This window comes from Lissotriton vulgaris, chromosome 10 (genome assembly GCF_964263255.1).
Source record: "Lissotriton vulgaris chromosome 10, aLisVul1.2, whole genome shotgun sequence".
NCBI lineage: Eukaryota > Metazoa > Chordata > Amphibia > Caudata > Salamandridae > Lissotriton > Lissotriton vulgaris.
The window spans coordinates 1,092,718,509-1,092,745,242 of NC_141698.1; the positions used below are offsets into that span (position 1 = coordinate 1,092,718,509).

Here is a 26,734-nt window from a genome sequence, read left to right on the forward strand (position 1 = left end):
TTGGCGGGAAGTGGGTAAATTCGAAGCAGCAGAAGTAGTATCATGTGAAGAATAAGGGCTATTTTACTGGGTTTACTTTTACTTTTGGGACGTGGTGAATTAAAGGCTAAAATTCCACCATCTTTGAGTGTCATTTAATTTTTATTGTTTCTATTAGCTTGGAATGTACCATGTAGAGCATTTAAAGCAAAAATGCCTTCTTCATAAAGTCATGTTTGCAAAAGAAGTTATTCAACTTTTGTGGGATTTATCAATCTATCAATCAGGGGTTGATAAAGCACGCTACTCACCCGTGAGGGTCTCAAGGCACTGGGGGGAAGGAGGAGGGAGTGTTGCTCCGGTTCAGTCGAAGAGCCAGGTCTTGAGGTTCTTCCTGAAGGTGCGCAGGTTTGGAGAGCGCGTGTCTAATGTTGACTGGGAGATTGTTCCGGGTCTTGGCTGCGATGTAGGAGAAGTCTCTTCCACCTGCTCTGTTTCTGCAGATGCGCGGGGTCTCTGCCAGGGCGAGGACAGCGGACCGGAGGTTCCTTTTGGGTACGTGGAAGGAGACTCTCTCGTTGAGATATTTGGGTCCGATGTTGAGGTGGGATTTGTAGGCGTGGGTGAGAAGTTTGAAAGTTACTCTCTTGCCGACGGGGAGTATACGTAGCCCATGGAGTTGTCCTTGACATCTAAATCAGCCACAGATTTCTAGAACTCTAATGTGAAAAATGTACAGAGTAAGAATTTCTACCAGGTGGAAAATTCTGCCACCCCATACTACTCCATGAACTGTGGAGGCCTTCCCTCCCTGGAAAAGAGCTACGGGCTTACTGGAGGGAGAAGTATTGTATGTCTCTCTAGGGTGGGAAACCACATATTGGTGGCTTGAGAGTAAACAAAAATAGGTGGATGGCATTGTGAATGTTTTTAGAGCCAACCCCTCTGGAACACAGACACGGCTGACCCTGTCTTTACGAATGCAGAACATCTGCAGTTTACATGAGTCCAATTCCACCAATCCTAATTGCGCAAAGGAGATAGAACTCACACCTGGAAATAGATTGTTGGTGCAATAAACAGGCTTTATAAATGTAAATTGAGAAAGCCACTCAAGTGCTAAGCGTTCTTTTAAAACAGTGTGCAAGAAGTAGAGAGTAGCCCCTGATGGTGAATACATACATCCCTGAAAACCCTGGGTGGATCTGTGAAGATTCTGTATGTATAAGATGATCATTATTGGCTTTTGAACCCTAGGACTTTTGTGCAGTCCCTCTCCTGACATGGACTGTTCCTGTCCATGAATGATTCGGTTGGTTTCCTAATATTGGACAATCGTGTCTCACTGCACTGAGAGTCAACACTGCAAAAAGACTGAGGAAGTCCAAAGCCCAGGGACATAATTAATGCAAACATCACAATACAGTCGTCAGATGCACCCCTTGCTTATTATAACTCTGAAGTTGTTTCCAGGTGTCCATGGACTTCCTGTGGTCTGCTGTATGTATATTTTATCTCAAAGATTGTTGTGGTTTTATTAATTCCAGTCAGAATACCCATAGACAGGTTTATAGTTGGTGCTCCAGAGTCCACATTGAAATCAAGACATGCTTTGAGACCTAGTGCTTCTCTGCCCAGATGAAGGTCCACTGACAATGGTACGTGCTTTGAGACGTAGTGCTCCTCTGACTGGAAGAAGGCCCGTTGATAATAGTACATGCTTTGGGACCTAGTGCTCCTCTGCCCGTGAAAAGGCCCACTCATGGTGGCACATGATTTGACACCTCTTCTCCCCTGAAGAAGGCCCACTGATGATGGTACATGCTTTGAGACCTAGTGCTCCCCTGTCCTGAAGAAGGGTCACTGATGATGGCACATGCTTTGAGACCTAGTGCTCCCCTGTCCTGAAGAAGGGCCACTGATGATGGCACATGCTTTGAGACCTAGTGCTCCCCTGTCCTGAAGAAGGGCCACTGATGATGGCACATGCTTTGAGACCTAGTGCTCCGCTGCCCTGAAGAAGGCCCACTGATGATGGTACTTGCTTTGAGTCCTAGTGCTCCACTGCCCTGAAGAAGGCCCACTGATGATGGTACATGCTTTGAGTCCTAGTGCTCCGCTGCCCTGAAGAAGGCCCATTGATGATGGTACATGCTTTGAGTCCTAGTGCTCCGCTGCCCTGAAGAAGGCCCACTGATGATGGTACATGCTTTGAGTCCTAGTGCTCCTCTTCCTGGAAGAAGGCCCACTGATGATGGCACATGCTTTGAGACCTAGTGCTCCCCTGTCCTGAAGAAGGGCCACTGATGATGGTACATGCTTTGGGACCTAGTGCTCCCCTGTCCTGAAGAAGGTCAGCTGATGATGGTACATGCTTTGGAACCTAGTGCTCCCCTGTCCTGAAGAAGGACCACTGATGATGGCACATGCTTTGAGACCTAGTGCTCCCCTGTCCTGAAGAAGGTCAGCTGATGATGGTACATGCTTTGAGACCTAGTGCTCCCCTGTCCTGAAGAAGGACCACTGATGATGGTACATGCTTTGAGACCTAGTGCTCCCCTGTCCTGAAGAAGGTCAGCTGATGATGGTACATGCTTTGAGACCTAGTGCTCCTCTGCCTGGTAGAAGGCCCACTGATGATGGTACATGTTGGGTTGGGTGGCGCTGGAGAGGGCTGCAGTGTTTTGGGACTGACAGGCCTTTGGCTGCAGGTTTTAGATGCTAGATACCGGCAAACAACCTTTTGATGTAAAAGTGGCATTTTGTGTAATTTCACAACATTTTCATTGAGTTTGGAGTTTTGCAGTTAGGTAAATCCTCAGATTTCGCACATCCCTTTCTCTAAGGAGAGGTGGAAGGATGAATGCTGTGGAACTCATTGTAATTCTAATGTGGGTTTGGATCGGTCCCGGAGCATGGGAGTCTGTCCATGTGGCATCCGCGCTGTTCATATACCAATACATACATCAAACATACATAAAAAAGACCCTCCCAGATTCCAGCATCATCCTTGCACAACACTAAAGACATTCTAACTGTGACAACACAATTGCAAAGATCTCCCACCATCTCCTTGATAGACAGCGCCCTACACCGAACTCGCTTCTGCCTCAGCCATGTTAGAGCCTTACACATACCACAATGTATATACATATATAGGGCATGATTATAATAGCGGAGCAAAATGCTGCTCAAAACTGTTCACCTGCTAATTATGATTAACTCTGAGTGTGATAATTAACATTGGCACAAATTTCATCCGATTCAGAGTCTGATACCTTAGAACGGAGACTTATGCCTAAAAATGCCCCTATATTCACCCATCACCAGGTGCTCAAACTGGAGCAAATCTCACACCAAGAGCAATTTGCTCCCACCTTGGAATGCCATTTTGAGCACTCAAGGAAGTTTGCTTGCCTATTGTAATCAGACCTCCAGTGTGTTAACCTCTTTTCTCTGACAACCTCTGCTGTGACCTCTGCCCCAAACCCCTCTCCATTGTCCTGTTTGAACCAATCTTCTGCCTTTCCTCTCTGACAAAGCCAGACTCACTAAGTGCAGACTCAGGAACAAGCACTTCACTTTCAGGTCATAAAGGGTCAATGGACATAGCTTGAGAGGGACTATTGGAGTGACTTTTAGAGCCCTGCCTTGATGAGATGGCTCTTCCAAAGAAATGGCAGCACCACTTAGACAACCATTATATCCAGATATCCTCAAACTACCACCATGAGTTCAACTAGCTCGCCCCACTGTAGCCTGACGGTAAATATAGTTTTAACACAGTGTTAATGAGTGCTTCAGTAGTTTAAAATTAAATAACATGGACCACTCTTATCTACCGGGGTGGATATGTTTCTTATACATAGCATTGGAGGAATCCTACTTCTAATCTCTGTTTCTTTCATAGGCATCGATTAATTGCCATGTAGGTGTAGCCTGCTATAGATCCAGTAGAAATCCTATGAGTTCTAAAGGCTCCTGGCATGTACTCATTGGACGAATACTGCTTCACAGGTTCTAGAAACCATTTTTGGCAAGAAAGGGCAACACCTGAATTAGCATCATCAGAATAAGGAAATATCAAATCAGAGAAAAAAGGAGTCTTTATGGGGTGGAAGAACCCACAATCTAGTTTGGCACATGCTCTCATTCTGTGGAACTGCTTCACCTAGGAGTCCTCTCCACATTTCTGAAAAGGGGTCCAAAAGGTTCAGAGATGCCCTACAAACAAGCGTTCTATGTATCGGTCCTTTGTTCTGCTGGCACAGATGCCCAAACAAATTTGACCCAGCTGGTGGAGTTTACAGTGCGCATTAACCATGGAAAGCGAAGCAGATCCACTCATGCCACGGAGGCTGATATCCATTGGTGAAAATGGTGTCAGATCAATGGATTAGCAGATGGATCACAAAAACCAATATTTTCAACATTAGACCATGCAAGTTTTCAGTGGCGAGTTCTCATTGATACATCGTGATCGAAAATTGCCCTTACCTATGTCCCATGTGAGCGGGTTGTTTCCGGCCATCTCCATCTTCCCAAGCACATACCAGATGCAGGCCATCCAATGAGCCAGCAGTGCAAACATGGACATGAGGAGAGTCAGGACAATGGTGCTGTGCTGGGAGTACCGGTCCAGCTTTTGTAGGAGCCGCAGGAGCCGAAGAAGCCGGATCGTTTTCAGGAGATGCACCAGCGACACCTGCAAGAGGAAAGCACACCACGAGAACTGATCTTTACTGGTAAGACTGTGCCATGCAAAGGAAGGGCAGTCGTGATGTTGTCTAGCTGGAATGAACGATCCACCATGACAAAACTTCCATGTACTTGCATCAACAGACCAGACACCACGCTCCCGAAGTGCCACTGGCCACAGTCGGTGGCACCTCTGGTAGGAACTACCCTCAACTCACAGGTACCATCACAACACATCACTGTATTTAAACTTCAAGAGACACACAGGTGAGATGAACATTTGGACAATGTCACCGTGGCAGCCGTCAGGTCCCAGACATGGTGTGGCATACCCCGAGAAGTCAGATTGCCCACATTTCCTCCTGTTGACCCTTGTTGTACAAAATGTCACTTCTGACCACACCCAGAGAAGATGAGTTTAACGATAGCCATCTGGAATTGTTTTTGGCAGCGAGTTTGTTGACTCTATCTGTTAAGCAGAAGTCAACAGGACAAGTGACCACTCTTTTGTTCAGCAGGGACTTACAATGATAGCACAAATTGGTCTGAAACTCAAAAACACCTTCTCTTGTGCTTCAAAGCTTTTTAAAGCTTTGTTACTGGTGTTTAGAGTGCATGATATTTACAGAAGCACAAATTGTTGATTTTATGAAGATTTCAAGAGCTCTATTCGGATTTAGCACAACTACCAAGTGTAAATTAGTAGATGGGCATATTTTTTTTCATCTCTCAATTCCTAATCGCAGTATCAACAAGCATTGCCCGCGGCACAAAGCATGGAATCATAATCTTCGATACAGGTAACAAAGGGTAGTTAGTACATTGTTACTAATGCTTTGTTGAGCACCTGAAACAAAAAAAGTGATTTCCTGAAATGCTTGAGCCAACAACAGTTAACCACTGATGAATACTCTGGATGGTATTCCATTCCATCATATTACTAGCTTGACTGCACCATTACAGAAGGTGACCAACACCAGGCACATTTGTCTCCTACCTCCCCATAGGAGAAGCCAACCTGGCGTGCTAGGAAATGCCTTTTCTGCACAGGTGCACAAACAACCTCATGCACGCTTCACCTTGTGGGGCACCAGTGGTGCAGCCTGCATTCCTGACCTGGCAGTCTGGGTGAGCTGGCCTTTTAGACGCGTATCAGAACTGAATTCAAATTGTTCTCCTTCTACAATAGGGAATGAGTTACAGTAGGACATAATTGACTTTCCTATGGGCCAAGAGATGGGTTGACTCAAGCACTTCCATCTTTCACAGTTTGGAGTTGCAGAAAGTCTTTCCAGGATGTAGGAATATGCACATGCGTGAAGCATGAGCTTGCCACGCTTAGGGACTTCAGCCGCATGGACTGATGCAAAGCCGTAAAGCGGACCCATGTTGGATATTTCTTGTGCTCCTTTGCAAGGGGGACATGGCAGAGCAGTTCAAGCTAAAATCCTTCTTTAGGGTGTGGCAAGGCTAATTTGCATTTGGTTAGGTTTCTTCTATCAGCTAAATAGTTATGGAGTGGAATGCTGCCTTGAAAAATAGCAGGTGGGTAAAAGGCATTGGCTCAAACACACCTCTCCATCACATTTTTCTGTTTAAAGAATAGAATATCTGCATGAACGAGGCAATCATAGGCAGATTGTGGTCAGAGGTAAGCATGTGTCATATAAAAGAATACATGTGATCCACGCTGAGTGACACGCTTTATCTACTCACATTGGGTTGAGGCCAAATCAGTGAATATGTGTTTAGTGAGAGACAAGATTGGATGGGCAGTTTCTCATTGAACCCCAGAAGTATGCACGTGAAAAAAGATATGCCCATTAAAATCCACATTAGTTCATAAAATTTGAAAATAACCCCTTTGTCGAGCACACACCCTCCAATAACAAGTACCACAGCATTCTTCTGAACCCTGATGGCTGCATAAACGCTGATGCATTCAATGGGAGTTCTTCATGCTACAGAAATGTTTTCACTGTGGGGTGGGTGAGTGGTCCTTCCTTCCTATGAAATTTAGATATTTTTTACAAATGTAGCCAAATTTACACCCAAATTATCAAGAATTGTATGTGCACCAAGTTAAGTGCTCCCTAATAATTTCATATCTTTATGATAACAGCTGACTTAGATGTCAAATTGGATGAAAGAACACAAAGTGGGAAATACTCAAATTTGGGGGGTGAAAATTGATTAGACAAACAAGGGAGTTTTAGCCTTCAAAGTATCACTAATTTCACATCACTATGCAGCATGGGACTTACAGGGATTTTACAAGTTGACTAAGACATATTGGACAGCTTCACTAAATATAATATATATATAGTGGACTTTTGGGGTTATTTGGTCCAATAGTGTTCAAGGTTTGAAGGCTTTTACACTAAAGGCTGTTGCACATAGTGTGGTCCGTCTCTGGGAGGGATCCGGTACAAACGCAGCCATAGACATGTACACACCGTACTGTACCTTTCGTGACACAACCAAATCTTCTTGGCATTCAAGAACAGCCAGGGGACGCATTGGGTTTAAGACTTGATTTTCTCCAAAATCTGAACAGTGGATGGAAGCCTGGAGGAAACCCACAAGTCAGAATCAGCAGCCGGACCGCTGGTTAAGGGCACATCTTTTACTTGGCTTATACAGCACAGCATCACTTTCTGACCAAAAGAGCTCGTCAGTCAACAGGGATGGTCATGTGAACATCAACTGGGCTTAGCTGGGTCAATTCGACAAATTATATAATATACTTTTACACTGGCGGGGATGGTGGACATCAACTAGGCTTAGCTGGGTCAATTCGACAAATTATGTAATATACTTTTACACTGGCGGGAATTGGGAACATCAGCGGGGTTTGGCTAGGTCAGTTGGACCGATGATGTAAGTTATGATTAAACTAGTAGGAAGTACTTTCTGGAACAAATCGGTGGTGGAGAATGTGCAATTAATTTTAAGAAAGTGGCTCTTCGTTTACTCTGTGTCTTAGGAGACCCTGCTCCCTATAATGCGGATCTAACATCAAGAAAATCCCAAATTCGAGCTGTGAGTTAGGTCCATTCTGTGATAACATTTCTATTGCAAAATGAACTTTAGGCCCTGATAGGGCAAATTTCATTTTCCCCTCAAGGAAGGTTATATTTCTCCTTCCAGTAAATAGAGATGAGCTGACAAGGTAAACCTTTCTGGTGGAAACTATCTAGCAGGCAATGTTTGGATCTAGAAAGTTATGCGTTGGTTCACACAAATCACAAATCACAGTGGCTGGAAGGAAATATGACAACTCCCTTGTGAAGGCAGCTCCCAGTACTAAAATAGGAGATTGAGCCTTAAAACAGTAAATCCTAGATTGCATTACTATCGAATTTGTCAGGTTCTTGTTGTGGAGGCATGGGCCGAAGGGATCAGCGAAGAAAGTATAGTGATCAAAGAAAAAGACATATTAGTTCAGATGTTCTATGCAGTCAAGTACACAACACATATATTTAACAATTAGGAAGGCAATCAATACATGGATCATGCTAGGAAAAGGTGGGTCTCAACCCAGAGAAATACCTGCCACACTTTCTTAGCATCCATACATGCAGGGTGTTTTTCTCGTATGATGAGGCAGGGGTTTGTACACACTCACACATCACATATTAGTCACAACAATCATAATCTATTTCATCCAAAGCACTTATGGCGGAATGTCCCAAATGTGGGTAATTAAAAGAACTCTTAATTTTGTTGCTCCTTTTTTACTATGTTTACATTTTTCACACTGTTGTTACTTTGGAAACAAGGTCAACTAGCTGTTAACGTTTCCTGCTGGTTATAGGGGATGAACAATATTTGGATGACTTGAAACATCTTTTGTTTTACTTTGCTTGAGGTCAGGGAACTGAATAGCCATTGGAAGTTTGCCTTAACTGGAAATGACGGCAATGATAACAGGAGTTTGTAGTAAAAGTCCTCAAGCAGTTTAAGAGATCATAGTTCTGGACTGGTCTATAGACCCAGTCCGACCCTGTTCCTAAATGTTATAAATAAAACTTTTATAGAGTTCCCGAACACATGCCATTAGGCAACAGTTCTTAAAAGGTGCATAATTACTCCTAATTACTACAAGATTGCTCATAATTATGCGTAATTGTGTGAAAAGTTTAATCCAGTGTTTAGTGCTATTTTCTTAGTGCAAAATGAACCTTCATATCCAAACTGGGCCAGAGAATGCACTTTGTGCTATGAAAATTGCATTAAATGCTACAGGACACGAACAGCAGTACCCAGCAGCCGATCACCCTCTCTTAGTTGTTTGTTGTTGTGTTCCTGTGGTAGGATTTGTGCCCAGTACTACTCTTAATTTCTCAAGCTGGCATAGTCACGTAATATCGGTAATAACACATCACAAGAGTAAAGCATAATTACGAAAATTACTCTTATTACTCCAGTGTAATAAAAAATTCTTCCAAGCCTGCATGTGACCTCACGTAGACACATAAACTGGATATAGAATTCACATCCAAGCGTGTGCACTTTCTAAAAGACCGATAAAATAAGAGAGATGGTGACTCCTGTGAAAACGGAGTAAGCAGAAAATAGCTAAAGAAATAGGAGATTTACAGGAGTGGAGTTCATTAGGTGTGGTTAGATATATCATAAAACCGCTGCTAAACAGTGCACTCTGAGTAAAGTTTTATTTAAACTAAGTGAAGAAAAGCAGGGTATTACATCGGGATGGGTAAAAGTCTGAATGTGTCAATGAGCCGCAGTAGTGGCAATGAACATGTGAAAGCAGAGGACAACATGCACTGTGTACTTCAAGTGCTGAGTGATTCATGTCAGGATGCAGAAAATGAGGATTCCATGTATGGGAAGGAGATTGGGTAGGTGACGGCAGACGTTCTGGTGGACTGAGAGTCGTGGCATACTATAATATCTGCATTCAACTATATGACCAAAGTAGGGCAAAAAGATTTGTGAGATGACAAGTTTAGGGACATTGAGGTATTTAGTTGAGCTTTTTAGATATTTCACTTCAAACAAAAGATATCATTTGAGTGTTCAACTGAGAAAGAGTATGTCAAAAATAAGGAGGATGATATATATGGCTGAGTTGGAGATAAATTGGGGTTTAGGGAGCAAGTAATGGCTGTGGCTGGAGAAATGCTTCCTGCATTTAACTGATCAATTAGAACATGGGAGAAGATGTGGCGCAGTGCTTAGAGCTGCCAATTGGAGAGCTGGGTTCCAGTCTCAGCTCAATATTTACCTGGGCAAATCACTTAATCTACCTGTGCCCAATAGAGAGCACCTGGATACCCTCATGAATGATAAGCTGCGCTATATAAATCTACACATTTATTTAAATGTAATTTTAATTTACAATTGTACAACTGTCACCACTGAAGGTTCAACAAGTAAGGAGTGTTCCCCTTCATGTGAGAATACAGTGAAAAGAGTAGGTTAAATGATTATAAAGATGGAGTAATGAAACTAAATAAGTTATAGGACTTGTTGTTACCTATCATTGTTGCCTTTAAGCACAACTGCTTGCTATGTATGTGGGTTGACATCAGAGATCTTAAGCCGAAGGACTAGGTGAATACACACCTATAATAACTGAGAAATGTGGGTGCTTCGAATGGCCTTGTGGCTTTCCACTTTTGACTTGTTCTTAGTGCACCATCAAACTGAATTGCAATTGTTACTCTGTCATTGGACGTATTTTTTACACAATTTCTGGTGTACTGATCTTACTGCATGTTGCTTGGGTTGGTGTTGACCTCAGTGTTGTTGCAGAAGGAGTTTCAAATATTCTTTAATGAACAAACCAGTGGCGTACCCTATATGGTTGTGGAATAATGTTGCCTTGATAATACTGGGTTCAGTTCAGATTTTCGGGAAAGAAGGTAGTTTATTCTTGTTTTGAGAAGAATTTTGTGGAGTGAAAGAGCACTCCTTGGTTTATTATTTCATTCTTCTTTGCAACACAGCATATTAACCATGGATATTTTCTTTACATGTTTATCAGAAGTTTTTTTTTATTATCATGTTCTTTCTTTGTATGAATGAGGGACTTAGAGTTTCCCTCCTCATTGTACACTGTTTTTCTCTCTCCATATTACACCACTTCCCTTTCAAGGTGCTATTTGTTTTTTTATGTTTTAACCCCTCCCTGAAATTATTTCTCCTCTTGCCTATCTATGTCATGTTTGGTCCTTTGCCTCTCTTTCCATATGTCTGTCACTGAATCACTGACATGAGCAGAACATTTCAACAAAGGCACAGGGCTGACTATAATGAGTGTTTTCCTAATACCTGTATTTGTACATCGTACTACTAGTGTTTATTAAGAAGTAACAAAGAAAATCACTTTGGAACATTAGAGGTTACTGTTCCAATGAAGAGAAATAAGAATCTGTCTTAATACCAAATATGATAATTGTGATAGCGCCAGAGTCTTCCCTTACCTACAAGAGTTGTGGGTAGGTGGTGGCAAGAACCCCACTCATCTCCATAAAGAAGTCCCACTCAGTAACTGTATAACATTGAAAATGTGGACTGCCACTGTAAATACATGTTCTTCAAGGCTCCTGGTCCTTACTGTTGGCGCCCTCATGGTAAAACAAATACCTAGGCAGTGTTTGAACCTCCCTCCTTCGTTCAATGGTGAGCAATCACACACACACAGACATGCACACATATCACCTTCCAAGTTGCACTCAGTTTTTTAAGCAAGATAAGGCACAGGTAGTGTAGGGTTTATGTCACAGAGCTAGGGGGGAACATCACGGCAAGGTGACACATCACTTCACATGAGGTACACAATCTACCAATATTCAAATAATACTCTTAAATCTAAGAGGATCATAAACACAGCTAGTGGGTGCAGGAGGAAGGTGCATGAAGACTCTCCCAATGTGCTCAGATACTGGCATCTTGGTATGCAGATGCCACATTCCAGCATATTGCAGGTCATCCACTGCATATGTTGATCATATGCCCCAGCTGGACAGCTTTCTACTTCCACTGTGCACTTATGTTCGAAAGTTGTGCAAAATGGAGACACCAGTGTCCATTCTGGCGCATATTGCCATAAACGCAGTAAAATCAACATATACAATACCAGAAATCGCATGTTTATCTTCTGAGAAACATGGCTAATGTGGGCATGCCATTTTTCATCAGCACATAATCCAGTTTCAACAACAATGACCACAATGTTAGTTGGCCAGTCTGGGTTCTGGGTGATTTGGCCCAGCATTCCTTTGGCATTAGTCCAAAGCAGTTATTTGGGATTACAGCACTGATACCTCATATATATCACTGCGCCTCTCATTGCCCCAGACCCCTCTTCATTGAGCAAATATCTCAGCTACTGTACCACCTTTGCCACCCCAATCCCCGATAGCAGGGGGGCACACAAATGCCTGACGATGCAAAATGACCACAGCCTCTGCGGTCCTGACAGAGGTACGGCCTCAAAATGACGTCCCTCAAGAGGCCGTACACTTTTGCTCTTAGCATGCTCTGCTAGACCTGGGAAAGACACAGATAAGAACATTCATTGGATTGTTGAGAGTGTGGTAGCCAATCACATCCTTAGAATGAGATTGCAGCCAATGCAGGGAATGCACTCCATAACTGCTGGTATGGACCCTCAGTTGCAGCACTCAACACATACAATTGACTATTAATAGGGAGGAAATACATGTGAGCATAGTATTGACGGAGCAGAGCCTTTCGTGTGCTATTGGAAGTTTCTTTCTACCTTGGAATCGGTCAATAACTCTAATTATTAGCGCTTGCCCTCCTTGTTCCCTCTCTACTGTCACTTGGGCCAATCAGTGATGAAAAGGCCCATAACTACCATTATTGGCTTTCTCTACAGTCATTAATGCCCATGATCAACCAACATAGTAGCAGTCCTCATTGCACCCCGTAAACAATTTAGGACTCTTAGGGACTCATTTCAAGTATGGCATAAAGGGTACCTTGGCACAAATGTGGCAGAGTGAGTGCCCTGTCAACCAAACTGATGGTTGCTTCACTCTATATAGAGGCAGGCATGGTGTAATGATTATATTGGCTGAACCCCTGCTAGCACCAGGCAGAAACCTTACACCGACAGCCTGACGGATGTGTGCCCATCAGTGTAAATACCTCAGACCTGTCCACACTATTGAAGGTGGAGGTTCTGAGGTACTTTTTTCTGTTTAGGACTGCCAGGAAAAGTCAGGCAGTCACAAAAAGAAAAATGGTCTCCACACCCTGTGAGAAAACTCCCACTGGGCTATTGTCTTTAGTTTTTTTGTTTTTTTAAAAAACATATCTCTACTTTGGGAGTTAAAAAAAAACAACATTTTGCCGAACAGCTGCATGAAGCATGGCGGTTGCTCAGTAAAACTAAAATGCCTTGAGGAGCTGCCTAACCACGGCTCCTGTGAGAGATTTCTGCCAGGCAGGCATGGAACTCTAAACATGGCGGACTGTAATTCTCCAAGGTGGCAAAGGTTAGGACCACCCCCTCCTCCCCAATGATGGTCGGCTGCCCACTATATCTCTAAATAAGGCCCTCAGTCCCCACACCAATCCCCCCCAAAAACATTTCGGTAACACTTTGGGCCCACAAGGAATACGCGGGAAGGGACAAATATCCAGGGGTCACTCTCCGTCGAAGAAGCAAGTTGGTATGGGGGAGAAAAAGAAACCTTGGAAGAGTAGAAGCTGTGTACTCACCACAGTGACATTGAAAGCATATAGAAGATCAAAGGGTAGTGCAGCGATTAAATCAATCACGAACCAGGTGGTGACGTAGTGGATGCAAATGGATCTTGCTTCAAAGATTACCTGACCAGACTTGCTGACGTAGGTTGTTCGGAAATTTAATATGATATCTGCTTGGCAGAAAGAGAGAAGAGAGAGAGAGAGGGGGAAAAGACAAAATCAGCTCTGACATATTTTTCATCTCATGCCTACCTTTGATATCACACTTTGAGCAGCACTAGAAAGAAGGCGTAGAATTGATGTGGCACAACAGAAAGCAGAAGGTCAAGGCAACAAAGACCTGCACCAGCCGGCCTAGTATATATTAGTTAAATCGCAGGAAATGGTGCTAAGAGCCGGGAACGTGACCTACCTACACCGTCACTGATTGGAAAACCAAAAGCACAGAGAGAAGACTGGCTCAGCACACATATATTTTCATATATCATTTGAAAGTTTCTAGTAATTTGTGATGATCAACAATTAAACATTAACACAACGTCTTCCAAGGAAGTCAAATAGACTGTATTCTTCCTTTATTCTTTTGTTAAAGATTCTTTTTTTTAAAACCACAACACAAAATTCATAGCCAGCCGACGCAGCAAGTTTTGTCCCAACAGGACTTATTCAAGGCTTAGTAGTTAAGAAGAAAAGCATATGAGATACTGAAGTACAAGGGAATATTGAGTGCCCCAAAATAAGTGAAATGTAGCTCGGCAACGCGGACCATGGTCTAGAATCAAGAAACGAGTCAGAACCGAACACCTCGGTACGCTTGTTTATATACTCAAAGTTAAAGTCGAGCTCACCGAGGTGTTCGGATGTGATGGAGCGTGTGGGTCTCATTCACAAATCTTTTGCTGTTCATGAGATGGAAGTAGGTGGTAAAACTCTGGTGGCCACAACCACAAATCATCCTCCTATCTATGTTATACGCTTGTGCACTCCACTTTGTTTCCCTCCTCCATGTTGAAGTTTCCTATCTTCAACAACCTTCTCTCGCTCCATGATGGAGGCCCCAAATATTCAATAGTATCTAATCATATTTAGATCACACGACTTTGCTGATACAGTACCATAAGCAAGCGATGAAGCATAAACCTGGCTCAGTCAAATCTTTAAGACTGAAAGCTCTTCACCTGTTGATGATAATTAACATTATATATTAAATGTCTTGTAATATCACTCTAATGAATTGATGTCTTCTAATGCATACGGTGGAATAATGCTTATTGAAAAATGTTATAGTGTTACACAGCATTGAACAACCTAAAAACCTAACTCAAATTTTTTGAAATATAATTGGAGTTTTAAACCACTAGGGCATGTTCCTGAATTTTTACATGCCAATATGTCACTTTTGAGACATTCCACTAAGCATGCATTTTATTTCTGCACTCATACAAGTACCAGGTCTACCTCTCGGCGTGCCAGGGAAAAGATGGATACCAAGAAGGGTGTACACCAACAGAGGGTAATTACAAACATGTGCAGAGCCTTTCTCCTCCGGTTATGCACATCTAAACATTTAAATAAATTACTCATGTGGAAGAGGTGCAGGGATCGTGGGAAAACGTGTGGGCCACCGCCATTTTACAAAGGGCGTCACAGAAGGGGAAAGATCACATGAAACATTTTCCCATGTGATGCAAAAAAAGAATAAAGGTGACATTTCAAAAATATCCTAACACTTTGCATGGTGATGTTCTGCTGGCCTTGGAACCCACGCAAGTCGGGTTAGGGAAAACAGGCAGTGTCAAAAGAATTAAGAGGAGACAAACATTTCTGTTGTGTGTGTCTTAAAGTTTTGTGAAAAAAATAAGAAAATAAACATTGTAGAAAACACCTGACCGTCTTGCACACAAAACCTTGCCTACCAGCGGGCTAATGTTCAACTCATTAGCATGACAACTGGCCAGCTACTCAGCACAAGTCTTTATGTGATGAGCGTAACGTTACACTCTTGGGATGAAATCTAAAGAATTGAGAAACCTTGCAGATGAACTACGTCGAATGAGCAAAACATGTGTTTCCTGTAAAGAAATTCTGGGACAATCAGTATTCAGTTATGAATAATAAAGAACTAATCTTAGTAACACAAGAAAATAAAAAAATAAAAAATCCCCATGACCAAAAACCAGTACTTCAATGGCTCAATTCCTATTGAGCCAAGTAAAGTTCTATTGAGGAGTGTAATTAATTTCTAGATCGGATGTAAGTATAAAATGCCTCTCATTCAATGAACAAGCATGTAAAAGAAGAACGGAGTAATACATCTGATTGAAGAAGCCTTATGGATGAGTGAAGTGTTTCTCCATTTTGTAACTATGTGAAATGTGGTACTTTACATTTTTGTTTATATTCCTGTGCCTGAATATTTCTCTCAATTTAAAAAACCAGAAAGGGTTAAAATATATTACACACAAACATATAGTATGCATGATTTGTTTAGTTGACTAAGAAAAAAGTGCCTCAAGCATTACTATTTTGGGAAATTTTCCATGAATTAAACATAATCTGTTGTAAAGAAGTATACATTGTAATAAAAATTAAACTGACGTAAACCACCCGGATTTTAAAAATGTAAATTTCTAGCAAGACAATTGAAATGATACATTGGGTTATAAGGGGATTGATAGATTTTTTAGATAACATTTTTCATAGAAAAGCCAAACACGATTTTGAGGTTAAAATTAACTGGAATTCAATTGAGATTATCTACATCATCTGGGGTAAATAGCTATCTGAATGAATAACGCTATGGGGCCTATTACGATGTTACCGACCGACACCGTGGCGAAAAAACAGGACCAACCGACCTTTGGTCGGCGGTCCCGACCGCCTAATTAGGATGCAACTGCACATGGTGCGTTCGCATTCTCTCATTTCTCTATGAGAGCTTGTGTTACGGCCATAAACCAAGAGAAATTGGATGTTGTGTTAATCCTTGCACCCTGTAGCAGACACTTCAAGGTGACTGCCACAGGGTGCAGGGATTAACAGGGGGGCCCTAGGTGCCCCCTCGGCATCCAACCGGAGGCTGCAAGGGAAAGGAGGCCCTGCCAAGGGCCCCCAAACACACTCTCTGACAGGTTTTCCATGCAGAAAGGCTGGCATGGAAACCTTGCCGGAAACTGAACATCGCAATCTGGACAGCGTAAACCACTGTCCATAAGGATTACGGGCCGGTTCCTACTGGGCAATGGGCTCCTTGAGCCTGTCGGAAGCCAGCCGGTTTAAATTCTGACCGGCTGTATCGAAATCAGCCAGTTGGAATTGAAACTGACAATGTCAGTAATCGTCCCCTTTATTTTCTTCTCTTACATAAGAAGAAAAAGGCAGGAAATCTGAACAATTTGACTTATAGATGTAGTAGTGCCAATGTTCCACTATTCTTCCAATAGACATGGCAGCTCCACTTAGGAAATATAACAGTTTTTGTTGTGGAGATATATATATATATTTGACCATGGCTGAATATAATATATTACCTACTGGCGGTCGCCAGTAGGTATATATAGTTAGGATTTTTTCTCTATGGGATTTTTGAAAATTCCATATCTAATAACTTTGGCGTTTGTGGACGGAATTGGCTGAAATTTTCAGGAAAATGGAACATTTTGTTTCTGAGCAGCCCCTGACAATTTGGGGGGCTTTTCATCAAGGGGGGGCCGAGAAAAAAGGGGGGTCCCAAAACGCGGTTTTCCCATGTTAATTTCCGCAGGGCGGTTGGCCTCACTTTTAGCTCGAACGGCTGAATGGATTTGCACGAAACTTGGCAAAATTGTAGGGACTGTTAGCCCAATGTGCCTTTGCTAGGTCTCAATATATGTGCTCCAGTGGATTTTGAGTAATTTAGGTTCAAAAAAAGATATATATCTGGGCGGAGCCTAACCACACATCTGATCTGATTGGCTGTCAGCACTTCATCCAAGAAGTGTTGGCAGCCATCTTGGGACCAATATACATGATAGCACCTCATTAAAAAGCATTGTAGTTAATAGAGGGTTTTAGGACTTTAGTTACATTATAAATCATTTGTTGATGGTACCATACTCGTTTTAGGAATTGTGGTGGGTTCTAAGGTGATTTTACCATGTTAAAAAACCTTCTGCTGTGATATCATGAATATTGTTTGAAAGAAAACTAATATCTCATGATTTTCCCACAGTGGTTTGGAAGGGGATCTATAAGCTAAAATGAAAGCATATTTTCTGTAAATTCACATTATCTTTCTCAGTCATGTGAAAATGAAGTCTGACATTCTCAGTAAAACATGTACATCCAACAAGGACAGAGACTGTCAGTTGATTCCTTTGTGTTCTACTGCAGCCTCCTAGAGTGTTCTAAAGAACAACTAGAGCGCTAACAGTCCTACTTATTACAAAGGTATGGCACACCTGAAGCCATCTTGATTGGAATAAAGTGGTAACTCTTAAAACATTTAATTTAAAAAGAAACAACATGAGGGGGTATATTTTGCCATAGAAAGTATGATTAGTGCTGCAGAATGAAAAATTAGGGCACATTTTGAGTGACTTCTCAAATCCTTTTCTATTTCATTAAAACATTCTGACATGCAGTCTCCCAAAATGGCCACCAGAGACAAAAGAGCCCAAATGTAGCCCAAATATCACCCAGATGTAGCCCAAGTATAGCCCAATGACAGAATGTCCCAGAGTGTTCTAAAGAACAACTAGAGCGCTAACAGTCCTACTTATTACAAAGGTATGGCACACCTGAAGCCATCTTGATTGGAATAAAGTGGTAACTCTTAAAACATTTAATTTAAAAAGAAACAACATGAGGGGGTATATTTTGCCATAGAAAGTATGATTAGTGCTGCAGAATGAAAAATTAGGGCACATTTTGAGTGACTTCTCAAATCCTTTTCTATTTCATTAAAACATTCTGACATGCAGTCTCCCAAAATGGCCACCAGAGACAAAAGAGCCCAAATGTAGCCCAAATATCACCCAGATGTAGCCCAAGTATAGCCCAATGACAGGATGTCCCAGAGTGTTCTAAAGAACAACTAGAGCGCTAACAGTCCTACTTATTACAAAGGTATAACACGCCTGGAGCCATCGTGATGGGAATAAAGTGGTAACTCTTAAAACATTTAATTTAAAAAGGAACAAAATGAGGGGGTATATTATGCAATAGAATGTATTATTAGTGCTGCGGAAAGAAAAATTAGGGCACATTTTAGGTGACTTTTCAAATCCTCTTCTATTTCATTAAAAAATTCTGACATGCAGTCTCCCAAAATGGCCACCAGAGACAAAAGAGCCCAAATGTAGCCCAAATATCACCCAGATGTAGCCCAAGTATAGCCCAATGACAGAATGTCCCAGAGTGTTCTAAAGAACAACTAGAGCGCTAACAGTCCTACTTATTACAAAGGTATGGCACACCAGAAGCCATCTTGATTGGAATAAAGTGGTAACTCTTAAAACATTTAATTTAAAAAGGAACAAAATGAGGGGGTATATTTTGCCATATGAATTATGATTAGTGCTGCAGAAAGAAAAATTAGGGCACATTTTGAGTGACTTCTCAAACCCTCTTCAATTTCATTAAAAAATTCTGACATACAGTCTCCCAAGATGGCCACCAGAGACAAAAGAGCCTAAATGTAGCCCAAATGTCACCCAGATGTACCCCAAGTATAGCCCAATGACAGAATGTCCTAGAGTGTTCTAAAGAGCAACTAGAGCGCTAACAGTCTTACTTATGACAAAAGTATGGCACACCAGAAGCCATCTTGATTGGAATGAAGTGGTAAGTCTGAAAACACTCAATTTAAAAAGGAACAACATGAGGGGGTTAATTTTGCCATAGAAAGTATGATTAGTGCTTCAGAAAGAAAAACTAGGGATCATTTTGAGTGACTTCTCAAATCCTCTTCTATTTCATTAAAAAAATTCTGACATGCAGACTGAAACATGCACTTTGAATACCAGCAGCAGACGTCCCTGGTGAGCAGTAGCTTTACTACAGTGATCTAATGTGCAACTAGAGTGCTAACATTCAGAATTTATGGCAAATGTGTGACACATCTGAATGCCTTCTTGATGGAACCAAAGTAAACAAGCATTGAAAATGCAATAGATCTCGCCCTCGTTTAAGTTAAAGCCATTCTGTTTGTAATGAGGTGGCTTTTTAGCTTTGCTTTTATTAGTGTTTTTTCAACTTTCATGTAAATAACATGCATCTGTATGCATATAAGTATATGTATGCATGCATTTATGTTTGTATTTATATAGATATACAGATGATATATGTTTATATATGTATGTATATATATATATTCACTGAAAAAACCATAGGTTATAGACCATATATAGTTAGGAATTAGCATTTACAAAACCTTGAAAATTCACTGAAAAAACCATAGGTTATAGACCATATATAGTTAGGAATTCGCATTTACAAAACCTTATTTTACTCACACAAAACCATTGAAATTCCATATATAGTTAGTTGCACTAACTATATATCGCGCACCCGCAATCCACTGCTGATGATGTCACATATTACATCATTCATGACATGGTCAGTGACATCACTGATGACATCACTGATGACATCTCAAATGACATCACTGATGACATCTCAAATGACATCACTGATGACATCACTGATGACATCTCATTTGACATTACTGATCACATCACTGATGATATCATTCATGTGATAATACGATGAACCTCTTCAGACTCTAATATAACCTTAGATACAATCAGTGTAAACAGACACTCACAGACTGTCACTCATCCATGGAGTTACTCACACACCTAGTCAGTCATGCAAAGAATCAATCACACCTCCATTTCCTCAACTATACAGTTATACAAACTTTACTTATTCAAACATATACTAACACATATTTACTCTCTTATACAATCCCTGATACAAGTTCACAATGATCCATACAGCCACTCACACATTCACTGGCTCTTATGCACAGTTATTTATATATGTCAACTCTCACATGTACTGTGTTTTACATATGTACTTACTTTGACATGTAGCACTGAGATATCCATTCACTCACCAATACACTCATGCACACAGTCAACCGCCCATACAGCTGTGTCCACATGCACTTTTGAAACCATACATATAGTGAATCAACTGCTCACACATCTATGCACAGAGTCATACACCTCCCAGCCACCCACACACACACTCAGTCTCCCATACAAATACTTGGGCAACCAATCAATAACCCATATAGTTACTCATATAGCTACTTATCAACACATGCAACAGTTTACAGAACAACAGACATAATGATGCACAAATTAAGACAGTTTAGTCACTAACCCATGCACTCAGTGAGACACATTTAATCACTCACTCATACAGTCAGTCATGCACCTACTAAATCCTTCATCCAGACACTTATACATCCACTCATTCTTCAATATGTAAGACATATTTTAACTTTACAGAAACATACAGTCATCAGTGATGTCATCAGTGATGTCATTTGAGATGTCATCAGTGATGTCATCAGTGATGTCACTGACCATGTCATGAATGATGTAATATGTGACATCATCAGCAGTGGATTGCGGGTGCGCGATATATAGTTAGTGCAACTAACTATATATGGAATTTCAATGGTTTTGTGTGAGTAAAATAAGGTTTTGTAAATGCGAATTCCTAACTATATATGGTCTATAACCTATGGTTTTTTCAGTGAATTTTCAAGGTTTTGTAAATGCTAATTCCTAACTATATATGGTCTATAACCTATGGTTTTTTCAGTGAATATATATATATATATATACATATATATATATATATATATATATACTCCAAATGCTCAAGCATTCACTGCTGCCTCCAAACCGAGAGTTGCGTTGTTAAGAAATTAGACTTCTTGGGCCAAGTCTCAATTAATTCAAACAGAAGACCACGCCGTGTGAGATTTAAAATGGCTTCATTAATGTGCCGCTGCCAAACGTGTTTCGACTGCACAGCAGTCTTGATCACTGGTCATCGTTACACAAGCGCGCGGCCATTTAAAAAAGAAACTTTACGCAACGTCATTAGAACTACCTGTCAATAGACAGGGAAGACAGACTCGTAGTTTTTGCTTAAAGTGGATCACATTTCATTGGTAGCAATCAGAGTCTAAATTCATATTGCACTTTGTGCTCGCATACACAGCAAAAATTCGTAATTTATAACACAACGATACCAGTTAAAAAACATTCTGTCTTTTAAAGCATCTTGCTTGTCAATATCAATCAACTTTAACGACAATCTCGCGTGTGCACTCGCGTGCTGCTTGGAATTTACTGCAGCCACTGTAGCGCGCCGACTAATATAGCGCGCTTGCTCTAGTACTGCTCAAGTGAGCATATAACCTCAAGCGGCATATTAATATCTCTATGTGCAAGCACTAGCAATGAAATCAATTTTAGCAAGAATTAAAACCATAAGCCCCCAGTGGGGATCCACGCCAAATTTTTAGTGCAAAGTCTGTCCAAAAAAATATACCTGATCACAGTACATATGAATATTATTGCAGGTGGCTACTCATATTTAAAGACATTTATCCTCATAAATGTGTGTGCAAATCTTCCTTAATATTCAAACCGTTAGGTTGTTTGGAATTCAGCTTGATGATGTAACTGAAAAAACCATAGGTTTGACACCAGTTGAAGTATCTGGAAATTTTACTGACATAAAACCATTGAAATTCCCACGTTATAGTTAGTTGGACTCACTATAACTTGCGCGTGTAATGCACTGCTGATGATGACATCACATATTACATCACTCATGACATAGTCAGTGACATCACTCATGACATCACTGATGACACCATCCAGTGAATGTGTGTCTTTCTGAAAAATAAATATGTTTTATATATGTATATGTAAAGGTCGATGGAAGAATAAATGTTTAAATAAGTGTCTTAATGGATGTTTTTTTTAAAAGAAATTGATTGGTTAACTGGCTTATTAAGTGTATTTTAGTGAATACATATATTAGCGAGTATTGTTTATATATTTAAATGTTTGTATCAGTGTTTCACTTTGTGTATAAGTGGCTGCATGGGTTGGTGAGTAGCTACATGTGTGTATATGGGTTATTAGATTTTTTTTAGTATCAGTATGAGTGTCTGTATGGTTTGGTGGGGGTATTACTTAGTACATAGATGCATCAATGACTGACTCACTGTTTGTATGTGTTTGGAAGACGGCATATGTGCAGGACTGTATGGATGGATGTGTATATGTGTGTGTTAGTAAGTGAATGACTGTCTCACTAGTGTCTTTATCAGTAACTACATATGTTTTAATCTAGTATATGTGAGTATTGATGTATATAAGTGAGTATATGTGAGAGTGAGAGATTGAAAGAGTTCTTGTTTAAATAAGTATGTGTTTCTATAAGTGATTGTTTAAGAGAGTAAGTATGTGTAAGTTTCCTTAGACGTAAGGTGGTAGTGTGTGTATAGCTGTATATGCAAATAAATGGATATTCAATAGTTTATTTGCATGTGTGAGTATGTGTGTGAGCAACTTTTGGAAGACTGTTGGTTTGTTACAGGATGTATAGGTGCATCACTACATATGATGAGGGAGTATATGTATGAGTGACTATATAGAACTGTTGATGAATGAGTGGATGTGTATATAAATGGTGGAATTACTGAATTGGTTGTTGTAACTGGTATGGGTATCTCCACTTTTTTGAAAATGTTAGTTTCTATTTTTGAATATGTGTTTCAAGTGTTACTTTACAGTGAAAGGAGGTCTGTCACTCTGTCACAAGGATGGTGTCATCAGTGATGTCATGAGTGATGTCACTGACCATGTCATGAGTGATGTAATATGTGATGTCATCATCAGTGCATTACACGCGCAAGTTATAGTGAGTCCAACTAATTATAACGTGGGAATTTCAATGGTTTTATGTCAGTAAAATTTCCAGCTAACTATAACTGCGGTCAAACCTATGGTTTTTTCAGTGAATTTAATAGGTTTTTTAAATGCTAATTCCTAACCATAACTGATCTGAAACCTCTGTTTTTTTCAGTGAATTTTATAGGTTTTTTAAATGCTAATTCCTAACTATAACTGGTGTGAAACCTATGGTTTTTTCAGTGAATTTCATAGGTTTTTTAAATGCTAATTCCTAACTATATATAAGGCCCCAAACCTATGTTTTTTTCAGTGAATTTCAAAGTTTTTTAATAGCAAATGTCTATAGCTATGAAATGTAATATTTCTTTTATTTTTATTTTATTTTTTTTTGCTCTGGAGCGCTCCCGGTGCGCGCCCCGGTGAGCGCACTGGAAATCGCACTTTTTCGCACCGGTGAGCGTCCCGTTAGCGCTATTGCCGCGAACGAAAACATCATCGTGACATATCGCGCAGCCGCATCCGCGTGATACGCACGGCGTAAGCGCACCCGGAAGCACTCGAGCGAATACGATCGCGCAACGTAAGCATGTGACGCGCTTATGCGACGCGCCCCGGGGCGCGTAGCGTACGCGCGTCGGGTCATGTGACCTAAAAATAACACTTTTTATTGGTTCAGGACAGTTTTGGTTTCAAAATGATCAAAGCCCTGGTCATGTGTCCTTAAAATAACTCTTTTCATTGGTTGTTATCAGTTTTTTTTACAACTAATGAAAACCCCACCCATTTCCTTCATTTCTTCTTTCACTTTGGAGACAGCAAGACCTGTTTTTTTCTGTCCTACCATTTTGTGCAAAGAATGGCAGCTAGACCATCCAGCAGTAGTGAGGACTCAGATGGCTTCATTCATGAAGAGCCTCCTCAGCCCAAGATCAAGGAGCATTTTATTTGGAATTTTTTTTCAATACCTGAAGGATTTAAAAAGGTGAATGTTCCCAAAATAGAATGCCAAATCTGCCATACTGTGCTTTCCCGAGGAGACCCAAAAAGGAAGTACAGTTTTGGCAATTCGACAATGATTCACCACGTCCAATGCAGGCACCCCCAGAACTATGCCCGGGAGAGTGTCCGAGACCTGGCACGTAATCCCCCAAGGGATGGTGCCTCTACATCTTCAGGAGGACCCACAACATCAGGGAGCGGGCGTGCAGCGGAATTGGAGATGATTCCGAACATTCAACCTGTTTTTAGTGACATTACTATAAAATGCAAGCAATGTGATGAACTGCTTTGCTATGGTGAGCAGAGCATCAAGCTCATTGCACGAAAGAGGCAAGAACACTGCTGCCTTCCCCAGCCCTAATTTTTACCCTTTTTTGCTCCTGTTGAGCAGTTTTGTTTTTGTTCTGAAAAAAACAACAAAAAGAAAAAAAAAACAGTTCTTTTTAGAACTACCTCCAAATTATAAAAAAAGGCTACATTTTTTACAAACTCTGTCATTCTTTTTCCCCGATGGTACGCTCCCCGGTGCGCGTACCGCGCCCCCCCCCCCGCAAAATCAAAAAATAAATTACATTTTTTTGGCCCTGCGGGGCCCTTTTATGGCCCGCACATCAAACCTAGGGGGTCAGGGGGGGTCTACTCTGCCCCCTTATGGTCATTTCCCCCTTTGTTTTTGCCACCTCTTGTGTCTCGATTCTACCGAGACACAAGATGGCGGCCGCTCCGTACTGTTTCGAATGTTTACAGACACCCGAGAGCCAATCAGCTTTCCATGCGCAAGTCGCGTAGCGCGCCCGGTGCGCTCCCCGGTGCGCGTACCGGGGGGCTGCCATAGATATATATATTTTTTTGAACCTAAATTACTCAAAATCCACTGGAGCACATATCTTGATACATAGCAAAGGCACATCGGGCTACCAGTCCCTACAATTTTGCCAAGTTTGGTGAAAATCCATTCAGCCGTTCGGGCTAAAAGTGAGTTTGACCGCCCTATGGAAATTAACATGGGGAAAACACATTTTAGGACCCCCCTTTTATCTCGGACCCCGCTTGACGAATCCCCCCCAAACTTTCAGGGAAGGACCGGAGCTCGATGAGGCAAATTTGAGGACATTGTCCGGCAGATTCATCAACCGGCGCCAAAGTTATTCCAAATAGAATTTTGAGATTTTGCATTGAAAAAATCCTAACTATAACTACCTACTGGCGACCGCCAGTAGGTAATATATATATATATATATATATATATATATATATATATATATATATATATATATATATATATATATATATATATATATATATATATATATATATATATATATATATATATATTCACTGGAAAAACCATAGGTTATAGACCAAATATAGTTAGGAATTCGCATTTACAAAACCTTATTTTACTCACACAAAACCATTGAAATTCCATATATAGTTAGTTGCACTAACTATATACCGCGCACCCGCAATCCACTGCTGATGATGTCACATATTACATCATTCATGACATGGTCAGTGACATCACTGATGACATCACTGATGACATCTCAAATGACATCACTGATGACATCACTGATGACTGTATGTTTCTGTAAAGTTAAAATATGTCTTACATATTGAAGAATGAGTGGATGTATAAGTGTCTGGATGAAGGATTTAGTAGGTGCATGACTGACTGTATGAGTGAGTGATTAAATGTGTCTCACTGAGTGCATGGGTTAGTGACTAAACTGTCTTAATTTGTGCATCATTATGTCTGTTGTTCTGTAAACTGTTGCATGTGTTGATAAGTAGCTATATGAGTAACTATATGGGTTATTGATTGGTTGCCCAAGTATTTGTATGGGAGACTGAGTGTGTGTGTGGGTGGCTGGGAGGTGTATGACTCTGTGCATAGATGTGTGAGCAGTTGATTCACTATATGTATGGTTTCAAAAGTGCATGTGGAAACAGCTGTATGGGCGGTTGACTGTGTGCATGAGTGTATTGGTGAGTGAATGGATATCTCAGTGCTACATGTCAAAGTAAGTACATATGTAAAACACAGTACATGTGAGAGTTGACATATATAAATAACTGTGCATAAGAGCCAGTGAATGTGTGAGTGGCTGTATGGATCATTGTGAACTTGTATCAGGGATTGTATAAGAGAGTAAATATGTGTTAGTATATGTTTGAATAAGTAAAGTTTGTATAACTGTATAGTTGAGGAAATGGAGGTGTGATTGATTCTTTGCATGACTGACTAGGTGTGTGAGTAACTCCATGGATGAGTGACAGTCTGTGAGTGTCTGTTTACACTGATTGTATCTAAGGTTATATTAGAGTCTGAAGAGGTTCATCGTATTATCACATGAATGATATCATCAGTGATGTGATCAGTAATGTCAAATGAGATGTCATCAGTGATGTCATCA

The 26,734-nt window shown here is 40.9% G+C and overlaps 1 protein-coding gene across 2 annotated transcripts in view; it reads right to left on the reverse strand.

Annotated features, from left to right (window-relative positions):
* KCNH8 (potassium voltage-gated channel subfamily H member 8) overlaps positions 1 to 26,734 on the reverse strand; it is a 960,407-nt gene that overhangs the window by 273,389 nt on the left and 660,284 nt on the right. For both annotated transcript variants that reach the window (XM_086942172.1, XM_086942171.1), the window contains exons 6-7: positions 13,399 to 13,556; positions 4,477 to 4,684 (exon numbers count right to left, since the gene is read on the reverse strand). In XM_086942172.1, the coding sequence (XP_086798298.1) occupies positions 4,477 to 4,684; positions 13,399 to 13,556 (366 nt within the window). The remainder of the gene's footprint in view (positions 1 to 4,476; positions 4,685 to 13,398; positions 13,557 to 26,734) is intronic.